The following is a 21,202-nucleotide window of genomic DNA, read 5'->3' on the forward strand; positions in this document are numbered from 1 at the left end:
TTCATTGCATAAGTCCATTGTTCCTACATGAACAGTACTTCTCTGCAGTATTGTAGATGATCCGGATAGCTCGCGAGCTAGCTTGTTAAATTCACAAGCTAAACGCCTAGCTTAGCTAGACTCATTAAAACTACGAGTTATCCAATCAAGCCAAGCTACGAGCCACGAGCGTCGAGCCTTTTGTCCACCCCTAAATGTGAAGCTACACCCATAGTTTTCAAATTTATATTTCCTTTGCTAGTTGCTAGAAATAAAAGTGGTCAAAGTTTGAAATTGAACAGTGCAAATATCAATTATTCAAGAATGGAGGTGGTATAATGTACCCTCCACAAATGTTTTCCTTTCTTTGTAACTTCTATTAACTTCTAGACTTGTGATTGATAAACGTCTACCAGATAACCCACAATGTCAGATCCAAATTAAGTGAAGAATCACCAGGATGGAGCTGCTGCTCCTCTTGATAATATACACTACGATGATTATTCAACACCCTACCGTTTTGCATTGTGATTACCAAATGAGAAAAAATAGAGAGTATTCAGAACCTTTAGTTCAAGACACCATGGCAACATGGGTTCCTTGCCTGCTACTGCCACAGAAGTTGCGATAAAAATAAACCGACGAATTCATGGCTTTCAAGGGCATATGTATGCAACAAATCCTGCTATTTACCACTACAAGCTGTGATAAACTTCCATCACAGCATACAGTTCGGAAAACCGCAATCGCAGATTGAAAAGAAATTATTTATTTGTTGTTCAAGGAAACCTAATGCTCAGTGAAAAAAAAAAAGGAGGATTACAGGTTCTAAACAGAAAGGTCTCCCATCTAATCTAATGCGATTGATGGAGGTCCACGAAATGCAAAAGGAACTTAAGAACAGAAATGGGAGCATAGGCCAACTGAATATCAAGTTATAAGAATCCAGAAAAGGTCTAGGAAAAAGAAAAGAACTTTACAACTTGCACATAAATGATTTTATAAGACTCCACTAAAAGAAATCGAATTCAAGATAATTGTCTGAACCTTTCTCAGCAGTTGTTGTAGCCTTTTGACTGGTTGAGGCTACTGACCTAGGGATCTCAACTGGCTTGGGAATATCTGGAGGAGTTGCACACCTTATCAAGGCCCAGTTAACACCTTCAAAAAAGGGATGTTGCTTTATTTCTGTCGCTCCACGCTTATAAGCCAAACGATGTTGTGGTTCCTTAATAAGCAAACCCCGAATAAGGTCCTTTGCAGCAAAACTCACAACAGGTGATTCTGGGAACCTTAGGGACTGTCCGACAACATTGAACAATGTTGCTCTATTCCCTGAACCTTTGAAAGGTGTCTTGCCAAAAAGAAGTTCATACAAGAATATGCCAAAAGTCCACCAGTCGACAGCACTTCCATGCCCCTCACCCTTTATAATCTCAGGTGCCAAGTACTCATGGGTGCCAACAAATGACATCGATCTTGCATCTGTAGGTTCTGCAACAAGCTCAGGAAGTGGTCTGACCTGACTTGCAATGTCTGTTTTTGCCTTCTTCTCCTTTTTGGATTTGGAGGAGAAAAAGCGTGGAGCGAAGCATGTGGTCGTTGTAACACAAGAGGGTTGGATACAAGCTGGCTCGATGCACACTGGCTGTACACAATAAGATGGATTACCCTTTTGGTTTGGATCTACCCCAGGGTTTGAGGATTTCAGAAGGGTAGGGCTCACAGCACATCTTAGGGACAAATCAAAATCAGACAGCATGATGTGGCCATCTTCTCTCACAAGAACATTTTCTGGCTTAAGGTCCCGATATATGATGCCAAGCATATGCAGGTATTCTAGAGCAAGAAGCACCTCAGCCACATAAAACCTGCAAAAGAATTAATCAACCAAACATCAACATGACTCTCTTAGACTTGAGCAAGGTTTAGTACTATCACTCCATGATACCAGAAAACCAGGGCAGACACCCCAAGTAACAACAGCAAAACAAAAACAATATAAACATGTAAGGACATGATGAAGAGATCATAACTCTTCAATATACTAGAACATCAAAAACTACAAAATTGTCAGGACAACCACATGTAAGATGTAGAAAATAAATGTCTTTCACATCCATCAATCTCTTTTTCCATTAGCAGACAATAACAAAAAGAACTGAAGCAACACATTAATAAAAACCATAAAACTTAAACAACCATATGTACCAAGGGGGAAATGCAAGAAAAAGATGTAGTAGTTTATTTTTTTTTTTAATTTTCATGTAGGTTCAATACACAGTTCCTAAGAAGGATGAGTCAGAAAGCATGGCATGAGGAGGAAAAATGATACATGTCTATGAAAAAAAAAGGAATTATTAATAGCCATATTTGAATTGAATGGTATGCAGATGCATGGTTCTCAGAAATTAAGAGCACGGTGGATTTGTCCTTCTAATTCCAATGACACGTCTTACAGAGCTTAATTTTTCATCAAACCATATGTTCAATGGTTCTTTAGCACCACCAAAAAGAAGCTGGCCTGAGCCGCAAACATAAAAGTGCTTATCAGATCTTAACAAGTGTTACTATAAAAGATTCCAAACAAGTAATAAAATCCAGGAGGATCCTACAGTCCGCGCCAACCAAAAAGCATACATTTGAGTATCTTTTGCCAATTGTTCAGCATTTCAATCTGATAATATATAAATCAAGGGCAAACTGTGATAATTAAATTGCAGGCACAAGTGCATGAAAAGGAAGCTGATTAGACACCTATTGGTTAATATGAGAAGATAAAAAGTATAAGGCCAATTGATTGAGATGATCACAAGTACTTATAATCTTATAGATTTAAGATGCTTTACTAAATCCCATCTCAATGATTTATCAAAGGGTTGGTTGATTGTGAATGTGATTAGACACTTACTTGGCAGCTTGTTCCGGAAAAAACTTCCCCGGTTGCTTTTGCCTTAGGGTGTGCAGGTCTCCTCCAGGGCAAAACTCCATTACTAGGCATGAGAACTTATCAGTCTCAAAATGAGTGTACAATGTTGGCAAAAAAGGATGGTCCAGGCACTGCAATATCTCCCTTTCAGTCTGGGCTCTCAGTAGCTTTTTGCGGCTCGCTAGAGACGCCTTGTCCATAATCTTCATAGCGAAGTAGCACTTTGTTCCACTAAGCTCCGACAAATAAACACTGCCAATGTCACCACAACCAAGCCTCTTAAGTAGCCTGAAATGGCCTAACCCCAGCGAACCTTCTTTGGTTCGGACCATCTGTATCGCTTCCCACCTTGAATCATTCGACTTGTGAGGTTTGCTCGCGCTGCTGCATATACTGCTGCAGGTGCTCTCATCACTCACATCACTGCCAGCACTGGCTCGATAAACACTGCTCTTGCTGCTCCCAACAATGTCAGCAGCATGGTCGCTCACCTTCGTGCTGCCACTCACCTTTGTCAGGCTGCTTGCCCTGTCGCTGCCTTTGGCAGAAGCCGAGCTATCCTTAACGCTGCCGCGCAACGAGCTTTTCTCAGCATCTTCATTGCCATCCAGCTTCACAGATTCATCAACAGAACAGCTATCCTTATCTTGTTCTTTCACCCCACTGGACGTGGCTACATCCCCCAGCAGAGTCTCTCTGGATGAAGCAGTCCCAAGTTTACCCCCTCTCGAAATAACTTCTTGGGATTGCGACATTTCAGAGGATGCCGCCATGGTTTTATCGCATTTCTTGTCGGTGACTACATCAGGAACAGCCTTGGAAGCCATCACCAGGTAGGAATCAATCAGTCAACAATTCCTCTCAATGGTATCAGCATATCCCGGCCAATCAATCCATCAATCAATCAATCAATCAGGAACCGGAACCTATCAGAAAGATTGCAGAGAAATTAGGCTGCGGGGGGGAAGCGAGAAAGATTGATCCATGAACACCCGATCAAATCAAGAATCAAGAATTGCCCACGCCGAATGGATCTGAGATCGAGAGGCTCCCCCATTCCACAAAAGGAAATCTGGCGGGAGGATAGGCAGTAGCAGTATCAGGAGGAAGAGGAGGAGGAGGCTACTCACGTTCTGACGAATCAGTCGCCGGAGTCGGAGAAGCTCGCCGCCGGCGACGCGGGCACCGCCCTTCCCGGGGGAAGAAGCGGCGGGCGAGGGGTTGAAGCCGTCTCGTCACGGGTGGGAGGTGGCTCCTCCCGGGCGGCGGGGGTGGGGTGGGGAGGGGGCGGCGGCGGCGGCGAGGGTAGAGGCCGTCCCGGGAGGGAGGAGGGGCGGCGCGCGGATGGAGGTGCGGCAGTGGCGGATGGACGCGGACGTGGTGGCGCAGACTGGAGAGGAGTGAAGACGCCGTCGTTTTCTTTTTTTTCTGTTGTTTTTTTATTTAGTTTTCCTGCAGTTTTAGTGGACCGAATTTTATTTATTTATTTGTTGTTGTTGAAGACTGAAGAGAGAAACAAAATATGGGCCGTGCTGGTTTTTCGGCCCAAAATTACTCATCTTTTAGTGAGTAGTACCATGCGTTGGAACAGGGGCCAATCCATCAACGGTTTTATGTTAGCTCAGTTTTTTTATTATAGGTTTTCATTAGTGAAAAATCTAAAAAATACTATTGACAATCGTCCAATTTCAAAAATATTATCGATAAGTGCAAGTTTCATGAAATATTATTATACTAGTGATTTTGTCACAGAAATATCATTGACGTTAGGGTTTTGTTAGCAGCCCTCCTTTAAATTATATAGGATTCAGTTAAAAAAATTCTATAGGATTAACGACGCATTTAATGAGATAGGATGGACGGAACATTAATGGTGATGGCATTTCTAGGACAAAGTCGTTTGTACAATGATATTTCATAGAATTCACACTTGTCGATAGTATTTTTAAAATTAGGTACTTATCAATGATATTATTGATAATTCTTGAATTTTCTTTTTTCTACGTCCCAAAGAAACTGACATAACTTTGACTAAAGTGGTGTGTGATGTGACAAAGTCAGCAAACTAACCAAACACCCCGAAATACTCATTCGGAAACCACTTGTTACCGCTTACCAGCCCAAAATGCACAACATTCATGCAATTTCATACATCTCTACTATTTATAAAAATTGAAGATATTTTCATTAGAATTTTGGTACGTTATCCGTGTTTGAATTGGTTTTAATTTATGTTTTTGTTAAATCATTTCCTTTTTTTAAGTGTCCCTCTTATATCCGAGACGCAAGTGTCCCTCTTATATCCGAGACGCGCACGAATTAATTGGAACCACACTTTTTCACGCGCCCCTTATTGCACGCGCAATTGCCTAAGCCTGTTTTCCATGGGTCAGTATGTGGGCATATGGCGTATGTGAGCTATGTGTGAGACACATGGCATGGCATATGACGCTGCATTGGATGTACATGCATTGGATGTACAGACGTGCCCTAAGACGAGGCATGTTCCTAGATATTTGGTTATGTGGGACCGATAGAGACGTCGGGTCCTTTGAGGATGTTGTATGACATCCTAACCCAATTAGAATATTGCATGTGTGTCTCATGAGAGCTGTATACGCATGTTTAGCTATGTGGGACCGATGGAGACGTCGGGTCCTTTGAGAATATCGCTAAATTAGCAAAGGTGGAACCAACTTGTAAGGGTTTATCCCTCTAACTATGTCACTTCCGGATTAACCCTTTTAAGGTAACTGGACTCGTCCATTAAGAACAGGTTAGTGGACTCGCCCATTAAGGACGGGTTGTTACACATATTATACCCGCTTTTGAGTTTGATTGGCATGAATGAAACTCTTCAAATAGTTAAGGGATGTAAACTGAACGTTTTCCTTTAAGAGATACTAGTTCTTTTATTATGTTTCATATTTTAATGAGATATATTTTATATTTATTATTTAGGTTTAAATCTATAACAGAAAAATAAGATGTAATTACTACTTAAGAAAAACCACTTTCGTATGGTTGGGACCGGTCTTAGATGCCGAATTGGCAAGACACCCTTCGGGAGGCACTCATGAGGTGTTTTATAAGGCCTTGTTTAGTGGGGGAAAATTTTTAGGTTTGGTTGTCACATCGGATATAAGAACATTTGAATTATTAAACGACAGATTTCGCCATGAAACTGTGAGATGAATTTATTAAGCCTAATTAATCCATCATTAACAAATGTTTACTGTAGCACAACATTGTCAAATCATGGCGTAATTAGACTTAAAAGATTCGTCTTATAATTTACACGCGCACAACAATGTCAAATCATAGCACAATTAGGCTTAAAAGATTTATCTTGTAATTTACACGCAATATGTGTAATTGATTTTTTTTTACATATAATACTTTATGCATGTGTCCAAATATTCAATTTGATGTGATAGAGTGAAAATTTTAGTTTCTGAGACGGTCGTAAGAAACCTCCGACCGACTGGGCGGGGCAGCGTGCTGCAGTCCAGCACCGAAATCCAGGTATGCCCTTGGACTTGCGACTTGTTACACTTTTGAGAGGAACACTCCGTGGATATGGAGTTGGCTCATCGACCATAGGGGAACTGTATTTGTCACTTACGTGCAGGCCACTAATTCACTAGAGTACTTCAGTGTGCAATGTTTTAACGCAAGACCCAATTCAAATGTCTGGTCAAATATGCAACTTGGGTAACAACAAAACAGAAAAACTATACAACGGGATTCCGTCGTACCGGATCGGCTCTCTCCTCCTCGCGTGGTGGCCTGGCAGCTCTCCCTCGGTCCCTCCTTTGTCTTGCCTCCTCTTTCTTCTCTCATACAGCTCGTGATCCAGCTTCTTGCAGAGGCCGTGCGCAGCAGCTGTCAGCTAGTGGCTGCTCCACGGGGAGGTTGATTCATGCGGTGTGTTGCTACGTCTTTGGATTAAGGAACTTTTTTTTATGCAAGAGGTGGTTTTAATTGATCCAGTGTTCGCTTCATTTTGTTTAGTTTCGGGAAAGTAAATGTTTTCATTGATGATCCATTTGGTTTAGGGGAGCTACGGATTTTTATCCAGAATGTGTCAGTAGAATAGCTGCGTATCAAACCTCAGCTAGTTGTTTCTACTCAGATCTGGACGCATCCCAAGTCCCAATAAAATAGAAATGGCTTGCAGCTGCAATGTATTAATAATTAGGATTTTGACAAGTTCGATCGTGGTTGCCGTGGATGGCATATAAACTAGTGAAGGGTGATATGTTAGACTTGATCCGTGTCCCTGGCCCATAAATATCAGATTATGTAGTACCTGATACTAATAAGGATTGATGAGACCCAGTATCAGTAGGTATCAAATCAATCTGGTACTCGGTACCAATACGTATCAGGTCCGATACCAATAGTATCAGGTCATGTATCATGTATCAACAATAATCAGGCTTATTACCGATAGTATCAGACCCGATACCGATAAGTATTAAGATTGGTAGGTATCATGTCTTATACATATTAGATCTGATACTGATAAGTATCAGGCAAAGGTATCATGTTTAGTACCTAGTACCAACAATGATCAGGTATGATACTGACATGTATCAGACTTGATTGATAGGTATCATGTATGGTACCTGATACTAACATTGATTAGGCCCGATATCGATAGGTATCTAACTTGATTGATTGGTATTATGTATGGTACCTAGTATTAACAATAGGTATTATGTATGGTACCTGGTACTAACAATGATTAGACCTGATATCTATAGGTATCATGTGTGATATCCGATACCTGGTACCTAATTATCAGTCCCAATATATATAGATACCAGATCTGGTATATGTCAATATCAGCTATTAGCACATATATATAAACACAACCATATCATAAAGTGTCCATGGATATATATACTAGCAAGGATTAGATCCTCATTTAGTGTTGCACTCAGCAAGGTTAGCTACTCACGTCACATGCATGTATGCACTTAGCAGCACACCCACTAGTAGAGATGATGGATGCGTATAGATTTCCCGTCGTCAAGACTACGCTGGCCGGCGGCAGCGCCCATGGAACTGCTAGCACCAAGCGCGCCGCCAGCACCAAGAGAGACAGGGATTAATTGGTTGTTCACGGCGCATGCGCAGCGGCGTAGCAGACTCGACGTCCTCGATGTGCTGCTGCACTATGCGCACCCGACGCGATCTAGCTCGCGACTCAATGTGCTGCTCGTATAGTGGCACGATGCGCACCCGACGCGATCTAGCTCGCGACTCATGCATGTACGTAGTGTGGGAGGAAGTCGGAATAGTGTGGGAGGAAGTCGGAATATGAAGTCATGATATCCCGTTTTGACGGAATCCCGGGCTGTAGCAGCCCTCAGAACAAAAACCCAAATTGTAGTTCACTCATCTAAAAAATATTGTTGTAATGAACCAAGCTAAGTCAGCAACATTCGAAAGTTCACCATATAAAACATCTTCTGTTTCGAAAGCAAAAATTCTAAATGAAGCAAATAAAAGAAGCACAAATTAAAATTGGCATCTTTAAGGCCGAAAACGTTTTTAATGACTGCCAGTTACAAGATGCATGCGTTGCGAGATTCATACTTCGTTAAAACCGTTTGAGCCCAAGTTACAAACCAAAATACGGAATACAAGGCAAGAAATAGGCCGAGGACTAAGCGTATTCAGTTGCAATTAACAAAGTGACTGTAATCCTGCATCGAGCCATAATGCTGTTTTCCGAAAACCATTTCAAAAACAGAGATTAGTTGTTCAACACCAGGTGCAACAGCATACTTACGACAAGAAAAACCATCAGTTCACGACCGAATCAGGTTAAAGAAAATCCAAACACCTCCAAGATTTGCGTTTTGAGAACATAGTAATAGATTCAGTACACAGAGATAACGGTTTTGACGAAGTATGAGCTAGTAGTATTCCGAATTTCCGATAGGCCAAACAAGCGGACAACCAGCCAAAATTTTCACTCAGCCAAAAGCCACAGGCTATATAATAATCTGATCTAACAAACAGGCAGAAGGGGGGCAAAGCTTCCTTCTCTAGGCCTTCCTGGCTGCGATCTGAGACTCAGGCTGCATAACACATTCACAATCAGATGGTAATAAAAAAAAACATCAACCAGCAGTTAGCTTATACAATGGACTTCTCAAGGTACAGATGCACATACCTCTTTCTTCACTGGTTCTTCCTTCTCTGACAGGATAAGCTCAATGTGGCACGGGGAGGACATGTAAGCTGCAAAGTATCATTTGCTCATGAGACAAAGCATCACCGAACTCTACAAAGAGCATACAAAAAGGTATTGACAAACTTACGGTTGATGCGTCCATGAGCACGGTAGGTACGGCGCCTCTGCTTCTGGGCCTGGTTAACTTGAATGTGGGACACATAAAGAGTATCAACATCCAGACCTTTCACCTATGGTGAAGCAATGAAGAAAGTAAGCATCACAAAACAGTTAATGACAAGCTATGAAATCTCACAATCTACATTGCAAACCTCAGCATTGCTCTCTGCATTCTTAAGAAGATCCAGAATGAATCTAGCAGACTTGGCAGGCCAGCGTCCCTGACCGTTTGAATGGCGTGACTTAGCTTGAGCAGTGCGGCCAACACCACCGCAGTACCTACGGAAGGGGATAGCTTGCTTGTGGGCAATCACATCCTCAAGGTACCTCTTGGCCTTGCCCAGAGGCAACTTCCTGATAGCAAAAGCTGTCTCACGGGTGTTCTGCAATTGTATGAAAAAAGAACATTAGACAACAAAAGAATAACAAATGCAGCAGCTAAGAAATGCTATAGCATTAACATAGAAGGGATAACTACCAACCACATAAAAACACATTTCAACAACAGCTGTTAACTGGAGTATTCACAAAAATGTGCCATCATTTACTGAACCAATGGACATTGAATAGCCCAACGGTTCACCCAATAACGATGAAACATGTTCCTAAAATTTACGAGGACACTGCTTATAGAGAGCACAGCATCCTGCTTTTTTATTTAGGGTAGTAAAGAAAAACGATGAAACATGTTCCCAAAATTTACGAGGACACTGCTTATAGAGAGCACAGCATCCTGCTTTTTTATTTAGGGTAGTAAAGAAAAACTGTGCAACATTACAATTGAATATTACAGGTTGAATGCAAAACTGAACCAGTTACATTACAAGATCGAAAGTCACAACACAAGAAAATTATGTGCGTATTATGCCATAGTAATTTACTTACAACGTTGAAACAGACTACAACAGAAAGAGAGGAATCAAAATGTACATGGTATTACAATTGTGTCATCATTTACTGAACCAATTAACATCAAGCTGTGTCAATTGATTCACCCAAGAACAATGACTCACTCTGATATTCCTAAAGTTTACGAGGACAATGCTTATATAGAGAACAACATCCTGCTTTTCTTTAGGTTCATATTAGACAAAGATAACAAAGTATAAATTACCAGATAATTGAATGTTGAACATAAATAAGCCACCATTTACTGAACCAATAATAGACGTCAAGTTTAAGTCCACAGGTTCACCCAATAAGAATGACAATGCTTACATAGAGAACATCCTGCTTTTTTTCATTAGGTGAATATCACCTAACAAAACAGTAGGTGTGGCAGACACTTGCAATTTCTGTTAATGAAATGTTCAATAAAACATGGACACACAAAATTTTGATATATGCTAAACATAACAGCTTTAACTTAAACAAAGTACTAACTAAATTTCCAAACAAGTGTGCCATGCCTACAATTTCATTAAAAAAGTTTGCCAGTGTATGCCATTTTGTAAGCAAAATAAAAGCATAGTAAAAATGTGCCATCATTTACTGAACCAGTCAACATTGAGCTGTGTCCACCGGTTCACCCAATAACGATGAACATGATGTTCCTAAAGGTTACGAAGATACTGCTTATAGAGAGAACAGCATCCTGCTTTTTTCTTTAGGCAACGAGTCCTCTAACGTTAAACTTCAAAACTACCAATCAGCTAAATTTTGGATATCCGAATCTTCTAATTGTAACCAAACTGCATAATACATCGAACTTCAGATAAACATAATAATTCATAACATAGTGCTACCTACAAGCAAGAACTACCGTGGAAATAAAGCTCAACATGATAAAACACATCTAACTAAATGGCTGCGTATCTTCTAAAACCTAGGGTTCAACTCAAGTATTACAACGAAACAAGCAATTAAAAACAGAAATGCATTACAATGAATCAACCAATTAAAAACAGTGGCGAGATCTCTCGAAATGCATTCTTGGAACTCGGGAAGCTCACCTTGAAGTGCACACGCAAGTCCCGGCCCATGGCCTTGGAGGCTGCAGCGAATCAAAGAGAAACCCACAGGTCAGCAAAAACCCTCAGATCCACACGGTTCACCATAGAAGACGGGGAAAGGGAAGCTTACACTTGGTGGGGTTGTTCGCCTCCCTCGAGTACTTCACCTGCGAACCACCAAGAACAACAACGGAATCGCGAGTCAGAAGAGAGCCATACCGAGAGAAGCATCGGTGAGAAGGCGGCGGAGAGAGAGAGATGTCGCGGCGAGATGAGAGAGGGAGAGGGAGGCTCACCATGGCTGAGGCGGCGGCGGAGAGGCGCCGAGGAGGAGGAGGCGGCGGCGGCGGCGGCGGAGCGAGCGAAGGATGGAAGAGGGAAACGACGGCGCAGGAGAAGCATTTATATAGGGGGGAGACGAAACCTAGGGAGCAAAACCCTAATGGGCCAAGGTATGGGCTGTTTGCGCGCGGCCCAAGATGGCAACGACTCCCTCAGCCCAAACCGATGCTGTACATTCTTTCTTTTCAAAAACAATGTGAGGTAATTTCTGTAAATCATTTTTAAGGGATTGCCAATTTATGTTACTGTATTTTTTTCATTGTATTGAAAAATGTGTAGATGAGAGAAAACTATGGCGTTCAAATTTCCCCTCCTGGTTATTGCCACCCACTACTATATATATAAATACTATTTATTTTGAATAATTATTTATGCCATCAACTCATGCTTTGCACGGGCAATTATTATTGATAAAATATTAAAATTTTAGTCATATGATAAATATATTAAATATTAAAATATTAATCTTATGATTGATAAATATATTGGTTTATTTTCTAATTGTATAATGATAGTTTAGGAGAAAAAGTCCGTGTAACTGCATCTTGCTAATAACTAATTTTAAATTTCATATACATAAATAAAACTAAATTCCTCACGGAAAATAATATATCTCTCAAGCTCCCCTTTCCATCAAAATGGAAGCTCAAGGTGGTACCGTGCAACATGCCAACATGGCAAAGAAGAATGACCAGGACAAGCAGCGTGACAGTAGCTCAGTGTCTCTATGGTGGTTAGGTAGACCTGGGGATATATAAGATTGCAAGGGTTAGCCACCTTGAGCGATTATGAGGACCAGTCTGGTCTACACCAGAGGTTTGGTTCATTACAACACAGAGAAGCTATAGGAGTGTAGAGCTTAGCCACCTTGAGCGAACAGGGGTACCCAAGCAATCCCATCAAGATAATATCTCTAGTTAGTGAGTAGACCTATTATCTTCTGGAAGACCTGAACCTGGATAAAATCATATGTGTTCAACCGTCCTTTTAGGCTAGATGACCGTGCGATCACAATCTTAATCATCAACGAACAACGGGCTCCTAGCAACTTGATCTGCCAACTAATAGTACTACAGATGGACAACATAGCTTTACATGCTGTATAGAAGTAGTTGTCAAATGTCAATTGCCAAGAGTTGAAATCACATACTTGATGTTCAGATTACTTGTCACTTTTGACCATAGCCTATGTCCCAACTCATAATCTTTCTTAAGCTCAAATACCTCATAAGCTCGATTATGTAAGTAACATGACTAGAATACGTCCAAATTCATTTTACACCATTAATTTCTTTGTATGATACAACCACATTTTATTGGTTAAATCATTTAACTACAGAAAAGCTGAAATTTTGCAAAGAGAAGATATGGGCATGTATTTTGAAAGGTGCGGAGTAAGAGTATTTTAAAAGGTGCAGAGTAAGAGAGTACAACACCCTTTGGTGTGGTGGTGAAGTTGAAGATGCATAACTCCACTCACAAATTCAAATACCATTAACCACATAGAGTGCATTCTTAGTTGGTGTAGAGCCCAGAAGTAATGTTTTCATTACGTTAAAAAAAGTTATTGATTTGATTTACTTCAATGTGAGTGAATTGAAACCGATAACAATTTGGTGGTATAATCTAGCTAAAAGAAAAAAAAGGTTCTTGGGAGGAAGAGAAGAGATGGGGAAAGTTGATTTCATTTGGTTCTTAAACCTTATTCCTATAATCCTGCTCCCAGGCTCCCAGCCCTAATGACCTAATTCATGCAACCTGGCCTACACCCATCTCATTTGTCGAACTTGCTACAGCAGCATCCGTGTTGGTTGTCGCCCCCTGCTTCAGCCGTGTCAGGCCGTATATCAATCTTCAGGCTGTGGCTAACATGAGAACTAGGGTAAATGGCATGCTCAGAAGACAAACTAACCCAGTTAGCATGTTCAAAGGGCATGCTGCATCCAGCTGCACTTTCAGAAACCTGCTACAGGTATTCAGGATTCAACCTGAACATTGAAGTACTGAGCACTGTTCCGGAAGCACATGAACCTCAAGCTTTTGCTCCTCCACCTGTATTTCTTCACGAAGGATGCCTGTTACTACTGCTCAAGATTCACCATACAAAAAGACAATGCAACCAGCCAACCATCATGTAGCACACAAATAAACAGGGTAGGACAGAGAGATATTTTTTAGATAATGGAAATGGTTTACATCTCCGGCTTATAGAACAGAGAGATATTAGATTATAAAGGGATAATCTGTTCTCCCATCAATTAAGTTCTCTATAGCATCTTCTGGCAATTACAGTTGCAGAGCAAGGTTGATAATAGCAGCATAATGTCAATTTGTCAGACTACAGTTTCCAGAATGCTATCCTTGTGAAGCACATTACATCACATCCTACTGTCTACTGATTTTCGTTCTAACCGAGGTTTGTTTACCTAACTTAAAAGATTCCACCTTTACATTCTTGCACTCAAATGGAAGCATACTTAGAGGTTACAGTGCGCTGAATTAAACTAAAGTACCAGAGATAACATCAGCCAAAAAGATACCTCCTCCCAAAAAGACAGCGTCCTGAATAAGAAGAAATACATACACTGTCAGAACAGTTTCCAAGAAAGAAATAATCGCGATCAGTTTGCAAACAAAATTCTACTCCAGTCACGATGGAAATATGGAACAAGAAGAGTTCTTCCATTCATTTTCCCTTCTTGAACTTTTGCCGGTAATGAAAAAAAGAAGATCAAGGTGCACACTAAAACTACTCCACAGTGTTTTAAGAATACTCAGAACCAAGGTACTGTTGAGATCTATCTAGTATCTATCTATCTATTATTATTATATATTAAATTAAAAGTCCATCAAACTTCCTATAAACGCTCCTAAGCCACCACGTGACGCTCCTACAAACGCTTCTAAACCGCCACGTGGCACTTTCTAATCTAACTGTCGATTTTCACTTAAATTGGTAAGCCCGTTATTTTACACCATTAGATTAGATCTATTTAAAAAATCCCTTCTTCATCTTAATGTCCCGGTAGGCCCGTTATCTATTTAAAAAAAATCACTGCTTATTCACGAGAAAAAATGACGTACATTACAATCTGATATACCCTTATGTACTGTTCACTTAAAAAAACCAAACAAACATTAGTACGCACAGCTATAAAGTAGAAAAAACATACTACGCTGTATGCTGATAGAACGACGGTTTTAAAGTAGGATTTTCTATATTTAAAATAAAATTTATTACTCCACATATATTCACGTATATGCACGGTTTAAGCTAGATTAATATAATGTATCAAATCAACTGTCTTTAAATTGTCTTTAAATGTTCATCTTTTAAATTATTTATGAAATATATATCTAACTTATAATATGTTGTATTCCTTTAATTAAATAAAATATTGATCACATATAATAGTTATATTATAGTGCTAAATACATAGTGCCGACATATAATACTTAATGTCATAATTATTTTTAAATAATTTAGCCAACATGTAATAATTAATGTCATGATATTTTTTAAAATAATTTCACATGATAAAAAGGATCAACTTGGTGTCAAATATCGCTTGACAAATATATAACACTCTATTATATACTAAAAGTCTATTAAACTCCCTACAAACGCTCCTAAGTTGCCACGTGGTGCTCCTACAAACGCTTCTAAATCATCACGTGGCGCTTTCTAAATCTAATCGTTGATTTTCACTCAAACTGGTAGGTCCGTTATTTTACACCATTAGATTAGATCTATTTAAAAAATCCCTGCTTCATCTTATTGTCCTGGTAAGCCCATTATCTATTTAAAAAATCACTGCTAGCTTCTTATTCACAAGAAAAATTGACTTACATTACAATCGGATATACCCTTATGTACTGTTCACTTAAAAAAAAACCAAACCAACATTAGTACGCACAACTATACAGCAGAAAGAAACATACTTACGTTGTATGATGATAGCACGACAGTTTCAAAGTAGGGTTTTCTATATTATAAAATAAAATTTATTACTCCACATATATCCACGTGTATGAACGATTTAAACTAGATTAATATAAAGTATCGAATCAGTTGTCTTTAAATGTTCATCTATTAAATTATTTATGAAATATATATCTAACTTATAATCTGTTGTATTCCTTTAATTAAATAAAATATTGATCACATATAATAGTTATATTGTATTGCTAAATACATGGTGCCGACATATAATACTTAATGTCATAATTATTTTTAAATAATTTAGCCAACATATACTACCTCCGTTTCAGGTTATAAGACTTTCTAGCATTGCCCATATTCATATAGATATTAATGAATCTAGGCACACATATATGTCTAGATTTATTAACACATATATGACATATATGTGGATAATGCTAGAAAATCTTATAATATGAAATGTTGGAAGTAATAATTAATGTCACGATAACTTTTTAAATAATTTCACATGATAAAAAGGATCAAAATATCACTTGATAAATATATAACACTAATTCAAATCTACATGCAGGGAGAGTGAAAGTGGTTTTTCAATTAGATTTGATTTAATTTTAATTTGTATGAGATTAAGATTCTCAATTTTTTTATAATTTTTCAGAACTATTTGGGTGAAATTTCCAGGCAATGATCTTGCTATAATACAATCCCTTAATCCATCACGTGAATTATGGTCATATATGTTTTTTCTTTGCCAAATAGATTTGGCAACAAATCAACAATCTTTGCATTAAACTATGTATCATATATTTCCTTATAGTTTAGAAATTCTAATACGACGAACGTAACTGATGATGTATGCCATACACCCCATTGAAGTGATTATAAATGCACTCCAATGAATTAGTTACTTTAAATAATTTTGGGAAAAATAAATATATTCTTAGGATTAGTAAAGATGTCTCATGCAATTATAACCAATACATGAACGAAAACAATTATATATGCTTCTAGAAGAGCACGTATGCAGAGAGGAAATTACAGTTTAATAAAACAACAAAGTAGGCGCTAATCTATAGATCTTTATCAAAATATAAAAATGATATAGTACTCCGAAGATTGTCATGATCGCATGTCCGTTTAGCTATAATTTTTTAAATGATCAAACTCACCTATTTCAAAAAGATTACTGTATCTATACCATAAAAAAATTAAGAAGAACTGATTAACACCATAAATGATTGTGTCTATACTATAGATGGCCATAAGGCCCGAGGCCCGAAGGCCCGGCCCATGGCACGACTTTTTGGCCCGGCCTGACTTGGGTCGGGCCCGTGCCGGCCCGGCGGTCTCAGCTAGCCTCGTCATCAGAATCATCTCAGCCATTAGATCAACGTGTCTTTGATGCTAAACCATTAGATCAACTAACCTCCGATGCTAATAGAAATAAATCAGGCTTGATCAACTCCCCTACAAAGAATGTGAGACAGTGCAAGGCACCTGCTGATTGTCGCACCTGAACCCATTCTGCGTGACGTGATATTGTCTCAAGACTAAATCATGGTTCTCGATGTTTTTAGTCATCAGAACATTTTGCATACATCTTCGCAGCCATCCAGTAGTATCTCAGTACAATAAAACACAAGTCAGTTTGGGAATATAGCTGGGTTGCTTTGCTCATTGAATCGCATATGTTCGATACACATTGAAATGAAAAATGGACATTTAGGGCCTGTTTGGCACAGCTCCAGCTCCAGCTCCAAGCTGGAGCTCAGCCAAACAGTTTCAGCTCCACCAAAACTGGGAGTGGAGCTGGGTAGAGCTATCTTACAAAATGAACTAGAGTTGTGGAGCTGGGTTTAGGCAGCTCCACAACTCCACTCCAGACCCAACTCCTGGAGTTAAATTTAGAAGTTGGAGCTGTACCAAACAGGCCCTTAGACACAATTTTATGTCAGCGTCATGAATCTGCCCCCTTTTTTTCATGCAAGTTTGTTCACCATCTTATGTCAACATTATGGATCCATTTTATATATTTTTAGAAAATTTTCCACTATGCCTGGGCCTCCCTGCCGGCATGCTAGGCTGGCCTGGCACGGTCGGGCCGGCCCGGCGCGATGGGCCGGCAGGCCAGGCCCGGCACACAAAGTATAGGGACTAAAAATAGACATATAAATGTAATTGTCCAAAGCATAGGGACCTTACATAGACTTATTTAGCTATTTATATACCACAGCCCAAAAAAGATGGAGGTAAAATAGACATTTTGTAGCTATATATATGTCACAGCCCAATAGGAGGGAGGAAAATTAGACTTATTCTGAGGAAACGCACCATGGCCCATCGTGCCTTCAGGCCAGCACAGCACGGCCCGAGGCGTGTTGGGCTGTGCCTGGGCCGTGAGTGCGGCACGTGGGCTGGCACGGCACGGCCTGGTGCGTCGGTCGGGCCGTGCCGGCCGACAAGCCTCGGCCCAGGCACGGCCAGGCCTGGGCCGCGCCGTGCCGGGTGGCCCACATGGCCATCTATAGTCTATACAAAACTTAAAAAAACTATTTTTTATTGGAAAAATACTTTCATCACGTACATTCTCTCTTTTTTTTTCCTTGGAGGGCACCGAGCGTGCTATGTTGCCATGAGTGTAGCCTAATGTTACACATATGACGTAAGATATGTCTATTTCCTCCGTTTCTATAAACTGCATGCAACTGAACCAATTAGAACAATCAGAGGGAGCATTACAACTAAAATACATTCATTAGGAATCAAAGTTTCTGCAAATTTCTTAGGAAAAGAGAGCGCCGATGAACGCTCAATTAAAAAAGGGAAAAATATCTTACTTTTAATTTGAACTTGAATTTATACATAGAAAAAATTTTCAAACTAAAATAATAGGATGCCCGCGCATTCGCGCGGGCAACCTTCTACTTCAAATAACAGTAATAATAAACACTACAAGAATGGTGACAGCCAAAAAGGCATCGTGCAGGGCTGGACTGGGGAGTATTTTCCCTCAACGCGTGCGCAAAATAGCATTTCCGTTAAATCACAGATTGTTTACCGAAACAAATGGCGTACACAAACAAGAACGAAACATAAACTCCCTCCATCCCACGCATAGTCAGCCCAGCGGGCTCCTGGTGATCTGTCCGTTCGGCCATCAGATCAGGCCATGGGCCGTACGCCCGTACGCTGCTCGGACTCGGAATGGTGGCCGACACGGAACGAGCTTTCCTAATCCTAGTAAACTCCGACACCGACTCTATCCAGATTCCGGAGAGTATAAATCCAGCCCTCCGCCGCTTCAACGAGCTACCAAACCAACACCAACCGCTACGTCTACGATCCAGAGAGCAATTTCAGCTTGAAATATTTTCAGCGCGCGAACCAAGCAAACAGGAAAGCGATCGACGCCCGCCGCCACTAGCCGGCGAGATGGTGTCCCCAGACTTGATCCGCAACATGGTGGGCATAGTCGGTAACATCATCTCCTTTGGCCTCTTCCTCTCGCCGGTGCCCACCTTCTACCGGATCATCAAGAATAAGGACGTGCAGGACTTCAAGGCGGACCCGTACCTGGCCACGCTGCTCAACTGCATGCTCTGGGTTTTCTATGGTCTCCCTATCGTCCACCCCAACAGCATTCTTGTCGTCACCATCAACGGCATTGGCCTTGTCATCGAGGCTGTCTACCTTACCATCTTCTTCCTCTTCTCCGACAAGAAGAACAAAAAGAAGATGGGAGTGGTGCTCGCTACAGAGGCTCTCTTCATGGCGGCGGTGGTGCTCGGCGTGCTTTTGGGCGCGCACACCCATCAGAGACGCTCCTTGATCGTCGGCATCCTCTGCGTCATCTTTGGCACCATCATGTACTCCTCACCACTCACCATCATGAGTCAGGTTGTGAAGACTAAGAGCGTGGAGTACATGCCATTGCTGTTGTCGGTGGTGAGCTTCCTCAACGGCCTCTGCTGGACCATCATACGCGCTCATCCGCTTAGACATCTTCATCACCATACCCAATGGTCTTGGCGTGCTCTTTGCTCTCATGCAACTCATCCTCTATGCCATCTACTACCGAACCATACCCAAGAAGCAGGATAAGAACCTCGAGCTACCAACCGTCGCCCCTGTCGCTAAGGACACCAGCATCGTCACCCCTGTCAGCAAGGACGACGACGTCGATGGCGGCAATGCCAGCCATGTCACCATCAATATCACAATTGAGCTATAAGCTAGCTTAGTGATCGAACATAACTGAGTGTCTAACACTCTAAGCTAGTTAGGTGTTACCAACTTCTACATTCAAGTAATAGTACTGTTTAGTAACCAATGTAATTTCTGTTTCTTTTATCTCATTGTGAAGTTGCAATTATATACATCACTAGAAAAAATACCCGTGCGTTACAACGGGTAATGTTATTTTAATCTTATTATTGTTATACAGTTTAGCTAGGATAAAATTCATTGCGGGAGTTTACTTGTATATATTTTTTTAGAAAATCATGAGCTGCAATTAGGAGCCCGACTTCCATCTCAAGTTAGCATGCAAGTTTTTTTAAAGAAATTTCTTGTACGACTTCTTCTGTATTTTCAAAAGCAGATGAACTTAAAATCCAACTCATACACGGATCTGTATTTCCAAAAGCGAACAAACTTAAAAACCGACTCAAGTACAGATGACGTGCCAAAATACTGGCAAAAATATATTCAATTTTTTATAATAATAGATATTTCAATTGGGTGTAGTGTAACAATTGACGGCATAATATGGGATGACACGAGATGATCAGAGTTGGATAGCAGACGAAAATTTCACCTGACGTCTTATGAATTTTTTAATTAGATATAGATAGATGGATACTTAATGTAAATTTGATACATGAAATTTAGCTCCGAGGAAGTGGAAAATATAGATTTGGGAGTAATGACCGAAATATTTCTTCTTTAATTTAATTTGGGATGTGTGACTCATTTGCATAAGAGCAAGTTTAATAGTATAGCTCACTACTATCTCCAATTTTATTTATAGCCAATGTAATAGCTAATTCATACAATAGTTGCTTACTATACTATTAATATATGGTCCCACCTGTCATACACACACGGTGTTTTGGAGTCCGCGCTGCAGCTGGCTACAGATCTGTAGCCTGCTGCTCTTCTGTCTCATCTTTTATTTTATTAAAATATATTTATAGCTGGCTAATAGTCTGCTATTGTACCTGCTCTAACTCTAGTTCCATACTAATGGCTATAACTTTAATGCATGCTGCATGCATGCATACATGAAACTCCCATCTGACAAATCAATTCTTGGCAGTCAGCAGCAATGCGGCATGATCAGAGACGCAATGCTATTCCATCGCATGCAAGAGGGGGTTTTAACTATTTGTCACTTTTAGATTTGGCAAATAACTATTTGCCACCCCTATCTCAATGACATGTGGGTCCACATGTATCTATGACATATGGGTCCAGTGGCAAAAAGTTAATTGCCACATCTAAATGTGGCAAATGGTTAAATATTCTCATGCAGGACGATGCAAACATTATCGATCGGTAATCATCTGGAAAGGCGCGGTCCGCGGAGCCATGCGACACACGAGGCGTGGACAGAACAGAGCGTACTAAAAAACGTGAGACATATGAGACGCAGAATCCGCCTTCGATCTCCATGGCGCGTCCGGATT

The 21,202-nt window shown here is 40.4% G+C and overlaps 2 protein-coding genes, 4 non-coding genes and 1 pseudogene across 6 annotated transcripts; 1 reads left to right on the top strand and 6 right to left on the bottom strand.

The window, feature by feature from the left end:
- Window positions 1-730: 730 nt before the first annotated feature.
- Window positions 731-4,341, bottom strand: LOC4346539 (serine/threonine-protein kinase D6PK). The gene is made up of 3 exons (XM_015757069.3): window positions 4,039-4,341; window positions 2,891-3,834; window positions 731-1,850 (listed from the first exon to the last, which is right to left on the bottom strand). Exons 2-3 carry the CDS (start codon window positions 3,733-3,735, stop codon window positions 992-994), a joined length of 1,704 nt encoding a protein of 567 aa, XP_015612555.1. The 5' UTR covers window positions 3,736-3,834; window positions 4,039-4,341; the 3' UTR covers window positions 731-991.
- Window positions 4,342-8,746: 4,405 nt separating this feature from the next.
- LOC4346540 (large ribosomal subunit protein uL22) lies at window positions 8,747-11,663 on the bottom strand. The gene is made up of 7 exons (XM_015756770.3): window positions 11,527-11,663; window positions 11,361-11,397; window positions 11,231-11,271; window positions 9,431-9,661; window positions 9,247-9,349; window positions 9,099-9,166; window positions 8,747-9,003 (listed from the first exon to the last, which is right to left on the bottom strand). Exons 1-7 carry the CDS (start codon window positions 11,527-11,529, stop codon window positions 8,971-8,973), a joined length of 516 nt encoding a protein of 171 aa, XP_015612256.1. The 5' UTR covers window positions 11,530-11,663; the 3' UTR covers window positions 8,747-8,970.
- On the bottom strand, window positions 9,809-9,934 carry LOC112936511 (small nucleolar RNA snoR74). Its single transcript, XR_003238816.1, has one exon. It is a non-coding gene; the product is annotated as a small nucleolar RNA snoR74 (small nucleolar RNA).
- On the bottom strand, window positions 10,219-10,352 carry LOC112936510 (small nucleolar RNA snoR74). Its single transcript, XR_003238815.1, has one exon. It is a non-coding gene; the product is annotated as a small nucleolar RNA snoR74 (small nucleolar RNA).
- Window positions 10,415-10,518, bottom strand: LOC112936512 (small nucleolar RNA snoR74). The gene has a single exon (XR_003238817.1). It is a non-coding gene; the product is annotated as a small nucleolar RNA snoR74 (small nucleolar RNA).
- LOC112936509 (small nucleolar RNA snoR74) lies at window positions 10,753-10,882 on the bottom strand. The gene has a single exon (XR_003238814.1). It is a non-coding gene; the product is annotated as a small nucleolar RNA snoR74 (small nucleolar RNA).
- A 7,284-nt stretch (window positions 11,664-18,947) lies between the features above and the next one.
- Window positions 18,948-19,746, top strand: LOC4346541 (bidirectional sugar transporter SWEET7b-like; annotated as a pseudogene).
- Window positions 19,747-21,202: the final 1,456 nt, after the last annotated feature.

Source organism: Oryza sativa, chromosome 9 (assembly GCF_034140825.1).
Source record: "Oryza sativa Japonica Group chromosome 9, ASM3414082v1".
Lineage (NCBI taxonomy): Eukaryota > Viridiplantae > Streptophyta > Magnoliopsida > Poales > Poaceae > Oryza > Oryza sativa.